Source organism: Herpailurus yagouaroundi, unplaced genomic scaffold (assembly GCF_014898765.1).
Source record: "Herpailurus yagouaroundi ecotype Mexico unplaced genomic scaffold, PumYag 203, whole genome shotgun sequence".
In the NCBI taxonomy this organism is placed as follows: domain Eukaryota; kingdom Metazoa; phylum Chordata; class Mammalia; order Carnivora; family Felidae; genus Herpailurus; species Herpailurus yagouaroundi.
This window is the reverse complement of record NW_024412434.1, coordinates 18693083-18709904: the sequence shown is the minus strand read 5'-3', so window position 1 is coordinate 18709904 and position 16822 is coordinate 18693083. Positions and strand designations below refer to the sequence as shown.

Here is a 16822-nt window from a genome sequence, read left to right as displayed (position 1 = left end):
GATCTACCTCAATTATGGCACAAGCTGCACCACGTAAATGGCAACAGCAACATACCCTACTGGACACAGCAGAACAGCCTGCAAAAAATTGAATCCGACAACACAAATTTGGTTTTTAATCTTTGGGCAAAAGACCTGGGGGTGGGAAAAAAATACATATCTCAACAGTGACCTCTGGTGGACAAGTCCTAAAATGACAGCCTCAAAATGAAATTCTAAGACTGAAAACAAGTAGAAAACAAAAAGCACTTACAAAGCTAACGCTTCCAAACCACCATAAAAACCAGGTATGAGATTATGGTGCCAAATAAAAAGACTCAGCTTACACGGACTTAAAAAGCAGAGTAATGACAAAGACAAGGACTGGAACAGAGGGACAGACGCACAGGAAACAGCCTTTGAAATCACCGCTACATTCCCTTCTTCCAAAACACGGACAGCTGGCAAGCCCTTGGGTATGTCATCTGTCTGCTCTGACTTAGCACAAAGCACAACTCATCACCTGCCAATCCATTAATCAACCAGCATTAACTGAGGGCCCAGCATCTGATGTTCACCATGCTTCTGGTACTTTTCTGAGGGTAGATACAAAACAGCATCCGATAGGGCTCCTCAGCTCAAGGAAATGATAATGCAATTACCTCAATGAAGGAATCAGTAAGTAACCTAGGCCCTTAAACATAGAAAACCACCTTTACGTGTTAGAGGAAGAGGCCCAGAAGCTGTCACATGCATAAGAGCAAAAGGACGCCCTCCGGAGAAGTGACAGCCAAGTCCAGGGGGGCCCCTAGGGGGAAGGTGTGCCCTTGCTTCCTCCTGACATCAGCGCCAGTGTTCCCACCTGTGGATTCTTAGATGCACCTGAGGGGCGCCCTCCCAGCACCTCATTCCTCAACCAAGAAGGGTCCCTATGACTAGGAACGCGATAAGGACATCAATTTCCAGGACATAAGGTAATGCTTTTTTTTTTTTTTTTTAATAAGTTTATTTACTTTGACAGAGAGCAAGAATGAGCAGGGGAGGAGTAGAGGGGGAGACAGGAGACAGAGTCCTAAGCAGGCTTCCACACTGCCGTCGCAGGGCCTGATACGGGGCCAAATTTCACGAGACGTGAGATCACGACCTGAGCTGAAATCAAGAGCGTGGACACCCAGGTGTCCCAGATAATGCTCCTCTAGGGCACTCGTAGTCCAGCAGGCGTTGCACGAACCCACGAGTAAGAAACAGAGTGTGTGGGGGGGCCACATCGACTCAAGTCCCCATCCCACTTAGTCCTGACACCGTGCAGTTTGGACACAGACTGCTTGACCTCAGGCCAGCTGTCTCCTGTCAGGACCTCCCTGTCACCTACTGTTCCCCGCTATCAATCATTACCGCTTGACACAGGCAACTGCTGGCAAGCCACCACGTGCTGGGCGACAGGTGTCAAAGTAAGAAACGAACGGTCCCCACTTTGGAGAAAACTTCTGATCTGTCTGGAGAGAGGGAATAAATATCAAGCAGAGAAGGACAGGCGGGGCCACACTGGTGTAAGGGTCTGTGAACGACAGGAGTCTGGGGAAGAGAGATTTCCCACTGCCGAGGGCAGTCAGGGGAGCCTCGGGCAGAGGATGAGGAGGCAAGTCCGCGCAGAGTGGAAGAGAAGAGGCAAGGTGGCACAGGTGCAGAGGCAGGGCCGGCCAGGGGAGAGACCGACCCCCCATCCGTCTGACGCACCGGAGGAGGACACACTGGCTGGAGGAGGACGGGCCAGATGAGCGCGGGTTCCGAAAATCAGGCGAACTGCACCTTCCCCCAGGGGTGCTTGCTATCACAGCACGAATGCAGTTTCAGAAGGGGCAGCCCGGCGCCATAACCTCATCTTCGCTCTGAAACCAGTCTCCCTGGGCCATGAAGAACCTGTGCTGGGCTCCCAGCTAGCACCTGCCCGATCAGAGCAGAAGGAAAGAAGGGAAAAGACTCACTCGTGGCTCTGCCTTTCCTCTGAACGCGTCAGGGAGACGCTTGCATCTAGGAGAGTTGTTTCAGGCAGGGTGAGCCCCCCGGACTCTACCAAAACCCGTCCACACTGCCCCAATTCTCCCGGCTCAAATTTAAATAGTGTTGCTGTAATCATGATGAACCTCTCATAGCAACTGGCTTGACAATTTGTATTTTTTGTGAACTCAGATAGGGAAAACTACAGAATCTCGGGCGAACGAAAGGATCATGTGACTGACCACGCCCAGCTTCCCGTGGCCTCACTTGGACCACGTGGATAGGACCCGTCGATGTCAAAACCACCAACAGGGAAAGGAAGTCCATTTGATGCCATACGGTCCCTGATGGCTCTGCAGACGTGGACTCCAGCATCACACGGTGTCCCCAAATCGAGGTCCCGGTCTGTGCAAGCCCGTCACTCATTCGCTAAGTACACAGGTGGAAATGTCAAACAACAGCATAACTGGCAGACTCAGAGAAAAACACAACGACTTTTGCAAGATAAGAGCGGGGCTGAGCAGTTTATCTTTCGTGTCCCACTGGCTTTAATGTAGCAATGTCAGCCAGGTCCTATTAAAAACCACAGAAAGTGAAAGACACTGATTACAATACAAAGTGACAGGAGGGTGTGCTCAGCCTCTTAGATTTCATGCATATTTATATTTCCATCAAATGGACATATTTACTATAAATACTGGAAAAACCATAGCGAAGTCATTCATTTAAATGCCAGAAAAATAGTAAAAGATGCTAATTTGACCTTAGTGGAACAGATCGAGTGTCACTGACACTGCACGCAATGGCTTGAAACAGAATTTACCAAGACGATTAATTAGAGTTTACTGGATTAGGTCAAGAGTGTCTCACCTGGGGGGAAAAAAAAGAACAAAAAACAAAAAGCAGGGAAGGAGAGATCTGAAGTCTGAATCCATTCACAGTCAATGTTTTTAAGAGATACAATTTAACTCCATGTTTATGCCTCTCTAAATTCATCTTGTCTTAGATGCCTGGAGAAAGAAACAGATTCACCCATCTACGATTTCTGTCTTTGTGGACATGTAAAAAGAAATGAACTACAACTGAAAAAAATCTCAAAACACCTGAAAGGTTTCTTTCTTTCTTTCTTTTTTTCTTTTTCTTTTTTAAAGAACAGATAAATTAATGATGTAATAGGAACAAAGCATTTAAATGTAAACTCTTCTCGCTCTATTGATGATGCAAATCTAACCACGGGAACCTTGGCAATTAGCTATTTTTATGAATTGTGCAACAGCTTCAGGAACTTCTCACGCAGTCTTGGGGAATTCAGGGGTTACACGGTCCACCCTTCGAGATAAAACTGCAGTACCCTCTAAACTAGGACCATGGTCTCAGTGGACAGCTGGACTGTTTGATTTGAAACCCATGAAAATGGCAGCATATCAGCTAGTCGGTTAAGCGTCCAACTCTTGATTTCAGCTCAGGTCATGATCTCACGGTTTGTGGGTTTGAGCCCCCATCTCAGGCTGTTCACTGACAGTGTGGAGCCTGCTTGGGATGCTCTCTCTCAAAAATAAATAAATGAACTTTAAAAAAAAAAAGGTCACATGAGACTTGGAGCCCTTACTTTCAGCTTCTATGACCACCATTACTCAAACGTGACCATGGTGCCACTCTGCCTTGGCCTTACAAATATGTGCTTTTTGCTGAAAAGGAACTAATCTGCCTGTTTCCTGCACATGAGGGGCCTTAACTGCCTTCTTAATTCTCAATAATCAACAGCTCAATGACAATGTCTCGAGCAGTATATAATGCACCCCCCACACACAGATTCACGACACAAATCCCTCAACGTGACACCCAGCTCAATTTCATGGGACTCAGAAAGCTCCCTAACAAATTCTCACCACATGATTAGAGAATCATTCAAGTCTACAGGAGCTAAGGCAAGCACAAGGAAGTGACAGTCAATTAGGAATGAGAAAGCAGAGTGGGTCCCTGTCATTACAATCTTTAAAGGCACAGCTCTAAGAATAAAATGGCCCATTATCACTCACCTGAGGTATTGTCATAAAAATAGCTATCAAATGTCCTCTAGGTTAACCAGGCCATGACACCACCCACGCCCCCAGAGAATTCCTCTTGGGGACCAGACTCAAAATGTGAAAAATACAGATGCAGATTGATAGAACTTCTACAATTTTGTGGGTTCCCCCCCTCTTTGATCAGAGAAGAAAAGTATCACAACAGTTAATTATTCCCCTTTTCAGGAGAAGTACAGAGAAAGCCAGGAACTCTTACATTATTATTTGGCAGTACTTTTTTTTCATGAAATACCAACGAATCTCCTGGCCGTTCAGGTCGCTGTAGCACTTACCACCCCTGAATGGGACCATTTCCAGAGAAGCAACGTCATTTTGTCTTCAGTTTACACACGTTAGGCAAGAATTCTCAAAAAAGCACAAAATACAGGGCAATATGCTCATGCATCACAGTGTCACCAAAAACGATTTTAGGTGTCCCCAAATATCATCTGTCATGAGTGTCTTCAAAGGAAACAAAAGAATCTACAGTATCACAATATTACCTCAAAGTCAGAAACTGTCTAACAAACGATGAAGTTAACTCACTTGTTAGCTTGTTATGGCTGAGGACCAGTTGTGTGATGTGGGATAAGGAGACTGTAAAAAAAAAAAAACAAACAAAAAAATCACAGTCAGTAAATGTACACGAATTATCCCCACACTCCTACAAGGTAAAGTGTTAAATTATTTTCACAGGTTGAAATGCTACCACTCACAAAAATGGAAGCAAGCCTTCATGTAACACTGTTAAATGTTAAGCCAAATTAAGAAAAGTTATACAATTAACACGGCAATTAGCACAGCAAGTTAGAGCTAACGAGATTGATGTCACAGGATCAAATATTACGAGGGCCGACTGGCTTTGCTAGGCGACCTATTCTGCTGGCCTAGCCTGAGGCATCCATCTCAATAACGTGTGCCAGTCAGAAGAAGGGTCCCCAGAGCCTGAAGAGGCACAAGGCCTTAGCTGTACTCAAACGAACATCAGGGGCGCCTGGGTGACTCAGTCAGTTAAGTGTCCGACTCTTGATTTCTGCTCAGGGCATGATCTCGCGGTTCATGAGTTCGAACCCCACATCCGTGCTATCAGCACAGAGCCTGCTTGGGATTCTCTCTCTCTCTCTCTGCTCCTCCCCTGCTCATGTTCTCTCTCTCTCTCAAGATAAATAAACTTAAAATTTTTTTAAATCATGTGAAGACAGAAAGATCATGTCACAATAAACAGGTAGCACAGTACTTCATCTATGTCCATTGGCAACCCAGAAATTCTTCTACACGCTATCAAGTGACTAATATATCAAAAAAAATTCCTCCGAAATTATTCTGGTTGATGTTGCCATGCCCCTGCACATTGTTCGCCCGTTTCAAATAGTATTGTGAAGTTTTAAACTCAACAAGAACAGACTTGCTTAAAAGGTTTTCCAACCATAAAGAAAGAAAATATACATAGATCCACCAGGAGAAAAAAAAAAAGTCCAAGAAGAAAAGTGACCTGCCTTCCATTTTGGGTTCTAAAGCCCCACAGGACGACCAGCATATGTTTTAAATACACATTATACGTAATAAGCAAACAGATTTAGGCATCTTTCCAATATTCTTTCTCTAAGAACATTATTATATTAATGCAGAATTTCTTCCCTAAGAAGAAGACAAAACTGTTTCTCAAGCAAAGTCTTAGCATGCCTGCAAGAAAATGAATAGAGCACTCCTGACCATAACTTGTGAGTATTTTTTTTCAGTCCTCAGAAAGTTATAGGAAATTCAAAATGCAGTACAGAGACCTATGTTCCTGCCCGGAACCATTAGAGATTATGCCACAGGCCCGATGATGCATAAGCTCGGAGTATTCGTATGATGACATCCTATGGCAAACCACAGCACAGCCACCCAGGTCGAGGACTTCCTGTCACCCGTCGGAATCGCCTAATCATTGGCCCTCACCCGTCTCCACCAAATGTCCCAATCATTTGTTCTAGAGAAAGCAATCCGGTTCACGATCCCGCTGCACGCAGCTGCCGGCCCTCTTAGGTCACCTGTCGCCTGCATTTCTCTCTCCTGGACTTTCATGAGCTTGGCAACTGTGAAGGCTGCAGGCCAAGTTATTCTACACTATGTCCTCCGGGCAGGTTTGTCATCCGTTCTTAGATTTAGGTTAAGCATCTTTGGCAGGAGCGTCGAAGAAATGCTGTGCTCTTCTTCCTATCAAGTGGCACATGATTTCAGTCCGTCCTGTCACTGATGATCTCCCCTTGATCACTTCCGCCTACCAGGCTTCTCCACTGAAAATGTATTCTTTTCCCCTTTGTAATTAATAATGGGGAGAAGGGGGGTGAGGAAGGGAGAGTACTTCGTGTTTCACGTTTCCTGTTCCACAGATTTCATGATCCCCAACCAGGATAATCCTTACCCTCATGGTACGTCTGGCAATGTCTGGAACATTTCTGATTCTAACAACCATGGCCACTAAGAACCTAAACTTTCCCATGTGGCTCTCACTGCATCCGTATTAGGACGCACCAGTCTACAGCAGAGGCGTCTTGAGGGCAGGGGCCAGGACGCTTCTAAGCATCCTACGAGGCACAAGGCAGCCCACTGCCCTGCAGGAATGTCCAGAGCTAAAAAACAGTGTGGGCGCTCCTGCAAAAACAGTTGGGTGGAGCAGGGTTTTAACTACTCAGGATCATCCAGTCCAAACAGTGTGGCTGTTGAGACACTGCAATGTACTTCTTTATTTTTGTAGGGCTTTGTGATTTCCTACTGCAGTAAATGGATTATTATCTATTGTTATTATTCATGTCAGTGTTCAGATTGTCAGATTTGGCCACAGGGAGCCCATCCAAGCTGGCTGCTGTCCTTGTGACAGGTCTCCACTGCTCCCTGAGCACCTCCCTGCTTGCTGGCACAGGATATCCCGGATCATCTTGTCCTTTTTCTGCCACAGCCCTGAAATCACCATTTCTCTAATGAGCTCTGGGTCCTTTTTGTGGAAAATGGTATTTATAAGACACAATCTGAACACCAGATGTGCTCACTGCTATTTGGGGCTCAGTATTCTCAGCTCCTCTCAGTGGACAGAGCTTGCACACGCATACACACGGACATACACACGCGCGCGCGCGCGCGCACACACACACACACACACACAATCTATACCGATTCACTATTCAAAACCTTGAGTTCACAACAATACATGCAATTCTAATACAACATCATTCGGTTCATTCTAGCTTTTCCCCTTTCCATATTTGTAATTCCCTTCTCTAACATGAGCACCCTGGCTTCCATTATCTCTGACCTACTTACCATGTAATCAATAAGCCTATATATAACTGCATGAAATGGAATTCTGTTACAGCTGGGCCGGGACGGCTCTATGCATATTTGCAGGGGGACCCGGAAATCTGGTTCTGATGCTTGGTCAAGATCGGGACAAACAGCCTAGTTAGAGATGTACAACGTTCAGCTTAAACTTGAAACCCCCAGGGTCAGCTTGTTTACACTGTTTAGGGATACGGAGGCTGATGGCTTATGCCTGGCTACGAGGTCCGTGCCCAGTTGGGCATAAGAGACATTGCTGGACATTTCTGCCCAGGCTCTCCTCAAACACTGACTCCTCACTCACGTCTTGATGGTTCATAAATCTGGAGAGCAACGTCCTGAGCAACTAAGAAACGACTCTGGGAAGCAAACCCAGTGAGCCGCTCAGGCCCCAGATGTTCACCAACGCTTTCTCACACCTGGTAAGCCGTATCCTGTGCCTTTATTAACTCCTCAGGTGAAGAGCCTCTGTGGAATTGGTGTCCTTTCCACTATCCAACTCAAGAACCAATGCAGTAACCAATCTCCCCTACCTCCCTCCCTCCTTCTGGGACACCTCTGCTTTGCACTCTGCTCAGACTCCCCTGTTCACCTGCCCCTGCACAGCGACACGCTCCCTCTCCTGCTTGGGCTCGAACCTCACGGGCCAGGCTCCCCCACCTGCACAGATGCTCACCTCTCCCTGCACAGGTTCCCACACCCCGTTCTAGGCCACCAGGCCCTCCTGACCCCAAGCACCTCTCTTTTTCTGTCCCACTGACTGGTTTTAGGATTGAAACATTAAGAAGGGGGAAGAGAAGGGCAATGGGGGAGGAGACGAGCATTTTCATGGTTTTTCAAAAGAGTCACAGTGGTGGCTTCTCCCATGACATTTAAGATTTTAAACAGTGCAAAACACCTTGCACATTTTGAAAGTCAAGATTCCTTGTCCACCAATGAAGCATTCCTTGATCTGAGGTATACAGTCTGATATGGGGGGGGGGAGAGGAGGCGGGGGAGGGGGGAGAATCTCAAACAGCTACCCTCATACTAAACCAGATGAAAAAAAGTTTATAGATGTACAGGTTAAGATTATGGTCACCTTCATGTGACAGCAGGCCACAAATAACAAAGAGTACACACGACGGGGGTTTGTCTCTCACTCACTCACAGGCGATCCTGTGTGTGCTGAGCAGGAAAACATCAGGGACCTTGCTCAACCATCCCCAACACATGGCTCCCACCTCACGGTTCAAGATGGCTGCCTGAGCTAAGCCATCCAATCTGCATCCCTCTCAGGAAGACAGAAAAAAAGAAGGCTTCCTCCTTCTGAATACTTCTAGGAAGCTGCACATGGTACTTTGACTTGCAAGCAATTAATCACAATTTTGTAATACGGTGAGGCCTCGCTGCAACGGAGGCAGAGAAACGTAGTCTTATGTTCCAGGGGACCTTGTGGCAGCTAAAAATCAGGGGCAGAAGGTGGGGCAAACTGAAACCAGCAGACAACGAGCAGCCTCACATACTAGCAGACCACTCCTCTTGAGCGCCACAGGCATCAATGCTGATTACAAAAGAAAATGAACAATCTCCCATCTCTTCCTGTCTTAATGTTTCCTAAAATATCACAACTAATTAGAAAAAAACTTTTTCGGCTCTTTCTCCCAGCCACCATTCACAACGGAAGGTTTAGTTAGGGAAAGCGGATCCTTTTCAATCATTTCCTCACGTCCCTTCAGCAAGCATTTAGCAGGAGAGAAAGTGACAAAGTTTACAAGCTGTTTTTTTCTGGTTTAATAAAGAGAAATGCAGTTGTGGCTTCACCTGATAGCATCGCGAGGACATACTTTTTCTCTCATGCTATTGGGACAGAGCTACATGGTAAAGTAGGTGGCGGGGGGGGGGGGGTGGGGGGGAATTAGAGCAGTGAAGAGCAAGCTAATAAAAGGTCTTTGAGAAAATATTTAGGGCAACAAAGGACTCCAGGCCGGGTATGCGGGGAGGGCAGTTAAGTTGCACAGAGTCAGAATCACAGAATCAATCACAAAGCCTGGAACAGGCAAAGACCGAGTTGCGACAAACGTATTTATACAGTCCGCCACTCCCCTCCACTTGGCAATGGTGAGCTCACTGTGAGGCTTGTATAGAAACTGTGCTGTTAAAAAAGAAGGGAGAAAGGGTCTACCAAAATAGAATAGATTATTTAAAAGCACAAAAGCCGCCATGGTCAAATCCATTGGGAAAACGGAAGCAGGTTGTACCCACCGACCTACCTTGCAAATCTTAATCACACTCCAGGAGATCTTTCACTGTGTGAATAACATACTTTAGCGGTCCCGCTAGCCACAACCCCTCAAGCACGAGCAGCACCAGAACGGGGCGAACAAACTGTTATTAAAATTCCTCAAGTAGTATTAGACTATGCCTTGCCTAGGCGTTTTCAAAGCGGAATATATTTCAAAAATCAACCAGATGACTGCAGAGTGTGTTGACATACACAGTTAAAGCCTGCGGTGTCTTGCCCATCATTCTGCCTCTAGCCTTTAGAAATGGCACTTGGGTGAATAATGTTCTTCAGGCCAGAACAACAGTGGGCAACAAAATTGCTGTGAAGGAGGTATTAGCGGAGGAAAGGAGGGATGGGTGAGGTTGCTGGCACTGGACACGTGATTTATGACTATGTATTCTCCAGCCAAGAATGGAATCAGCAGGAGAATGCTCAAAAAGGAACCGGCCGGTTAAATAATTTCACAAGAAATATAATCAAGGACTCATTCGGGCACTCAGCACACTCAGAATGCTAACAGGCTCTACCTTGGACATTCTCTACGAAGTACCATCGGCTGGCTATGCGTCCTGCTGAGTCTGGGGACGTCTTGGATTATGCGGACTGCCCCTCTCGAAACTGTCCCGGCCTGGATGGCAAACTACGTAGTTTCTCACTTCAGGGACACAGAACGTGCCCCAAAATGCTAAAATGGAGGCTATGAAAGGAACCGCGACGCAAGAGTAGCAGATTAAAAAGGACAAAAGGTAGTTGAGAAAGAGGTGCTACTTATTGTGGGGTGACACATCCAAAAATGCTTTAGGGCAGAGGGTACACCTGCAGGACCCAGCAACAGGAGGTGATGGATGCCATCCCAGGTTTCCCTGAGCCAACAGATGGAAAAGAGGCAAAGTACAGGACTGGATGGGGCAGCCAGTATTTTAATGGAATCAATCCGGAAAACTCAAAGACCTAAATATTCCTAGGAAAAGAATCGTAATTTCTAGATAACACATGGAAGCAGATATTATTATTATTATTATTATTATTATTTATAATCAGTTTGGGGGCACCTGGGTGGCTCAGTCGGTTAAGCACCCGATTTCGGCTTAGGTCACGATCTCGCGGTTTGTGAGTTTGAATGCTGTGTTGGGCTCTGTGCTGACAGCTCAGAGCCTGGGGCCTGCTTCAGATTCTGTGTCTCCCTCTCTCTCTGCCCCTCCCCCACTAGTGCTCTGTCTCACTCTGTCTCTCTCTCAAAAATAAATAAACATTTAAAAATATATACGAAAAAACAAAATCAGTTTGGCTTTGTCCTTCTCTCAGCATAAAGTAGGCAGCATAAGAAAAAAACCACTTGATGAGATCCACAGCACCATAAGATGACATTACAGCCTTGTTTTCAAAATAACCTAACATAACACAGTGATGGGCCCACTGGAAATTGTCTCTACGTTTTCTATTCGGCAAACGAGAAGGCAAATGTTTCCTCTGGTAGCCCTTCAGAGAAGGGACAAAGTTGTAACTTCACAGAATGGCATTTCCATCCAGAGGGAAAAAACAAAGCCAGTGTGAACCACAGGGAAGGAGACCTGAAAACACGCAATATGATATGGGACCTGAAGGATTCTGCTATCTTGCTATAGGTCAGAATTGGCCACCTCTGGATTTCAAATAAAAGGTTCTTAACTGGTGACAGAAATTGGACTGGAATTCCCAGTTTACCTCAGAGACTGTGTCCCAAAGGGAAGAAGTCAGAGAGACACTGCTATCACCAGAGGGCAAATGGTTTACCCCCTTCTGACAGTTCTTGTGGAGATAAAGACCGCCATGTTTGAAAAACTACCATACTTCTGGATATTCAAAGAGGGCGGCCTTGTTTGGCAACTCTGGGAGCATGATTCAAATTCTGTGCAATGACAGATTAGATCACAAATAGTGCCCTCCATTAATTCAATTCCCCCCAAAGTTGTAGGCCAAAAAGAATTGATTTGAACTTGAAATATAGGACGGTTCAAATGGTTTTTCCACTTTGGCTCCCCAGTAGGCTGGAAACAGCCACAGCCCTAAATAACCCTGATTCGGAGACTCCAAAGGGATGTGGAAGCCAGCCAGATGTCAGCATCCGAAAGCAATGCTGACCAATTTGGGTTCTGCGTCTTCATGATGCATGATTAAAATGCCTGCCTGTGTCGCATGGCTGAAATTATTTCACCCCTGGTAGTAAGATACAGATCGGATCTTCTTAAATATGCAGCTTTTGCCAATATATCAGAGTGAAGGCAGAAAATAAAATGTTCAATACTAAGATATAATACAAATATCATATTCATCAACACACCCAGAATCATAAAAACATTTTTTCTGAGTATTGCTCATAACTTAAAACCTAGAAAAAAAAAAAATCACCAGGATATGAAAGCTTTCCCTTACTTCACAACTAATTATTGAAAGTGAGTTGAAAACTCTCCGGTAGCAAGGTTTTGAAGCTGCTTGACTAAATTATACCATTTGCAGATAACGGGTCTAACAACTGTAATTAAATTGCCCTTTCATTCAACAGGAAAGCAAATGAATGTACGTGACCAAAGAATTCACAGGTGTTGAGAACCCCCGTGAGTGGGTCACTGATTGGGGGCTTTGTGCCCACTGGGACATTAAGTCAAGAGATACTAGTCCCGAGTCACTGCGTTATTAAAAAAGTGGAGGCCACACCATTCCTGTTCAAACGCGCCACCTCCCAGTCTCTCCTTTGGGAAAAAAATACAAAGAAAATCTGTACTTCTGAAGATGGCTGGGAGAATCCAAGAGAAAAATAGGCCAAGTCACCTAGGGTGTGCAGTCATTAATTGCTCCTGAGGTGTAAGGAGGGCCGTATTAACACATGCTCAGTGAACTGCAACTGTTTTGCAGGACTGAACTTGGGTAGTGTGACAGGGACAGCACGTGAGTGGGGCACACTGACTGCCCTCGACAAGATTACTCTGTAATAATAAGGGGATGCAATAGAACACGGGGCCACATTGTGGAATGTAAGTGCCATAAAGGAGATAAGCTGATTTGAAAGTCCCGTGAAAAGGGAAAGGCTTGAAAATTTTTTCAGGGTTAGTAATATCTTCACGGTCCAGACTCAATTTTATTCTGCATCCACCTACCTACCTACCTGCGTGTTGTTACAATCTACACTACTTTTTCTAGCATAAACCACGTTATTGGTGTAACGAAAAACAGGTGCAGCTTTAGAAGTCAGTTACAGCATCCTAGAAATCAAAATGCTGAAGCCCCTCCCATTTTCTAGGTAAGGAAACTGCGGCCCACAGCGGCCAAGTGGTTTTTCTGGAGTCCCGCAGACCACCGGACTTGGAACTAAGACGACAACTGAGGTCTTCAGATTCCACCCTGAGCTGCTTCTTTCCAAGACGGTGGAAATTCCAAACCATAATAAAAAGTATAAACGTGAATGGAAAACTCTGTTCTATCATCCTGAATAAAATATGACAGTTACATGAAGGGACTCAAAGCAAAGAATAACCAAATTCAAGCAGTGTGACATCCAAATCGTACTGCCATGAGATCCTGAGAAAATCACTGGAATTTTCTAAGGTGCAAACTTCTCATCTTGAAAATGAAAGGCTGAATTAAATTATGGGACTCTGTGAAAGAAGCAAGAGTGGAGATAAGAATGAACTAGTATTTATGTCACGCTTACTACATCAATGTGCTATGCTGGGCACTTTAATAGCATCAAAACTGTTAAAACAAAATAAGGGAGTGACCACAATAGCTCAGGTTTGCCAAATGCTTGAGAGATAGCTGGCACCATCCTGGGAACTGTATCACCTCATCCGTGCCTCGCAGCGACCCTACACGCTAGTACTGTTATTAATCACCTCCCGCCCAATTTTAGATCAGAAAAATGATGCAGAGGGCGGTTAAATAGCTCTGCCCTGGTTTCAGAGCTCATCAGCAGAGACAACCCTTCAAAAGTTGTTTCCAAACTAAAAGCTGATTAATTTTCACTCTGGTGTTTATTGGCCAAATAAAGCAAATAAATGTCAACAAGAGGCTAACTGTCCAACATTTTTAAGACATTCGAAAGATTTAAAAAAAAAAAAAAGGCAGCTTAATTCATAGGTTCGTTTTTTACCAAAATCAAGAATGGTTAACATCAACACCACAAGAAACAATGGGTGTTGGTGAGGATCTGGAGAAAGGGGAACCCTCTTACACTGCTGGTGGGAATGCAAACTGGTGCAGCCACTCTGGAAAACAGTACGGAGGTTCCTCAATAAGTTAGAAACAGAACGACCACAGAGTCCAGCAATTGCACTACTAAGTATTCACACAAAGAAAACAAAAATACTAATTCAAAGGGATACATGCACCTCGATGTTTAGAGCAGCATTATCTCTAAGAGCCATGTTACGGAAACAGTCCAAGTGTCTGATGAACGGCTGAAGATGTGGCACACGGGTACAATGGAATATTATTCAGCCGTAAGAAAGAACGACATCTTGCCATTGACAGTAATATGATGGAGCTGGAGAGCATGATGCCAAGCAAATGAAGTCAGAGAAAGACAAACACCATATGGTTTCACTCATATGTGAAAGTTAAGAAACAAAACAAACGAGGCAAACCAAGAAACACAGTCTTCGCTAGAGAACACACTGATGGGGACCAGAGGGGAGGTGAGTGGGGGGCATGGGTGAAACAGGTGATGGGGATGAAGGAGCGCACTTGTGATGAGCACTGGGGGTTCTTCGGAAGTGCTGAATGGCTCTCTCGTACCCCTGAAGCTAATATAACACTGTACATTAAATAACTGGAATGTAAATAAAAACTTTAAAAAGACCAAGACACCAACAGTATCAAATATGTGTGCTTTCTCCATTTCAGACAACATGGTGCATTCTTTTTTTTCCTTTTTTAATTTTCTTTTTTTTTGATGTTTATTTAGAGACAGAGCACAAGAGGGGGAGGGGCAGAGAGGGAGACACAGAATCCGAAGCAGCCTCCGGGCTCCGAGCTGTCAGCACAGAGCCTGACACGGGGCTCAAACCCACAAACCATGAGATCATGACCTGAGCCAAAGTCGGACACCCGACCGACTGAGCCACCCAGGAGCCCCCACCATGGTGCAGTCTCAACTTCCATGTGTCCCTGCGGATAAACAGGGAGGTAGGGCACAGGTATTTTTTTTCCTTTCCAGGGTGCGACGGCAGACATTGCTATTTCCTCATTTCTCTGGTTCTCGGCTTCCACTGCCATCTCTGTCCACACGTCTTACTATCCCCCCCCAAAGCCCCACGTCTCCCTGCAAAGGCAAGTCCCCTTCAGAAGCAGGATGAGCTGGAGTCCTACCCCTGCTGCCTACACAAGAGCCATGTGGTTCCCCGAGCTGAAGCGCTAGTCCTGCCGGCCACCAAACACTTGAGGACCCTGTGCCACCTGCTCTCACTCACACACAAGACTCGATTTGGTCTCGTGCCGGTTCATCTTGTTTTCACTCCTGGCTTTCAGCCTCTCTCCCCACATCGTCAGACACAGACCTCCGAGTGTAGTAAGGACCAGTCCTGGCAGTCAGCCTCCGGGACAGACCCACGCTCAAACCTGGGCCTGTCTCCTGTGACCCAGTACAGCATCTCCCTAGACCTCCCCCTGGCTCGTCATGTCTCCCCACACTCCTGCTCTGATGCACCTTTCCATCTGCCTCCGCCCTCTCCATACACGGATCCGGCCAGTGGATGTGTTCCAGGGGACGCCACCACACCCTCCCCTGCGCCCATCACCCCCAAGACCATTCACCTCTTTGCCCCCAAACTTCCTGCCCTACCGGAGCTCACACAATGAGATCTTCCCAAATGCCCGAGCCTCAGCTTAACACACACACACGATTTCCTAATTACCGACCGTAACGGCCACCAACTCCACACCGGGCACTACACAGACGCCGACTTTCATTCAAGGAACGGCGTGGTAGGTTTCCCATTTCCCCACTGACAAAACGGAGGCATAGGGACGCCGTGAGCTCTTTCTCAGGACACGTTACTAATAAATAGCAACACTGGGATAATTAACTAAGACCATGCCTCCAAAGTCCACGTGCTGAGCCAGGACATGATACTCTCTCCTTAGATCAATCGTCAGGGTGTTGAAATATACCCAAAGAGGAAGCACTGCAACAACGAATCTCCCTTTGCACAGAAGGTCTAAGACTCTAAGTGAAAAAGAAAGGATGGCAGACAGGGCCAGCTGTGAGAGGACCTCTCTACGGTCCCCTTGCCCACGGAAGCCTGTGCTCCCTCACCTGCACTGTAGCAGCTCTGGAGCAGGATGCTGGGCTCCTGACTAAGAAGCCACTGTCCAGCCTTCCCTCCCGAGGCAAGGAACAGATCATCCCCGAGAGCCCCGAGGAGGGAGTGTGGCTTTGCCAACACCGTGACTTTTGGACTTCTGGCCTCCAGAATTATAAGAAAACCAATCCCTCCTGTCTTAAACCATCCAGTCTGTGGTAATTCATTACAGCAGCCACAGGAAACTAATACACCTGAACTTAAAGGAAAACAGTCTTTTCAGCACCTAAGAAGGACTAGGCGTTTATGTAGAAAATAAGACTACCAGCAGACCTGCGGAAAGCAATGCTTTTTGTCAGAAGAAAACAGTAACACATTTACAATACTCCAGGAAAAGAAACTGTGAGTCTTTCTATCTAGCAAAATGGACTTTCAAGTAAAAGCAGCACAGGCTTTTACCCATCAGCAATATGTAAGAATTCTGGTGTTAATATCCTCATGACCCCTACTGAGGAATCTAACAGGTACAAGTTTCAGAACAGGTACAATTGTGCGGGCTCTTCCCAAGGGAACCTGAGTGTCTGCTCTCCTACCAAGCTAACCTTCGGGGCAATGGCTCTGCTCTCCTACCAAGCTAAGACCTCCAAGTGCTGGCCACCTAGCTCTGAATAAGAGGATGAGGATGATACCCCAGGAGGCAGAGAAAGGAATGGAGAAGAACGGAGATCCCTGGATGTCACAGGAAGAGAGATGCCCACTGACTGAGAAGCGCACATCTTGGACTGTGCTGTGAAAGGGACTCACTTTTTCCGCGCTTTAAGCCACCCACCAACTTTTTGGTGGGTCTTCTGTGCATGCAGCTTAGCCACTGACTCCAGATAATCGCCATTTCCCCTCCCACAGTGAAAACTTCAGAAACC

General features: G+C 46.0%; 1 protein-coding gene across 3 annotated transcripts in view; it reads right to left on the bottom strand.

The window, feature by feature from the left end:
- The window catches only part of RSU1 (Ras suppressor protein 1), a 203149-nt gene that overhangs the window by 160722 nt on the left and 25605 nt on the right, over positions 1-16822 (bottom strand). For 2 of the 3 annotated variants that reach the window (XM_040451317.1, XM_040451315.1), the window contains exon 3: positions 4590-4640. The exons of the other annotated variant lie outside the window; for it this stretch is intronic. In XM_040451317.1, coding sequence (XP_040307251.1) covers positions 4590-4640 — 51 coding nt within the window. The remainder of the gene's footprint in view (positions 1-4589; positions 4641-16822) is intronic. 3 annotated transcript variants of the gene reach the window in all.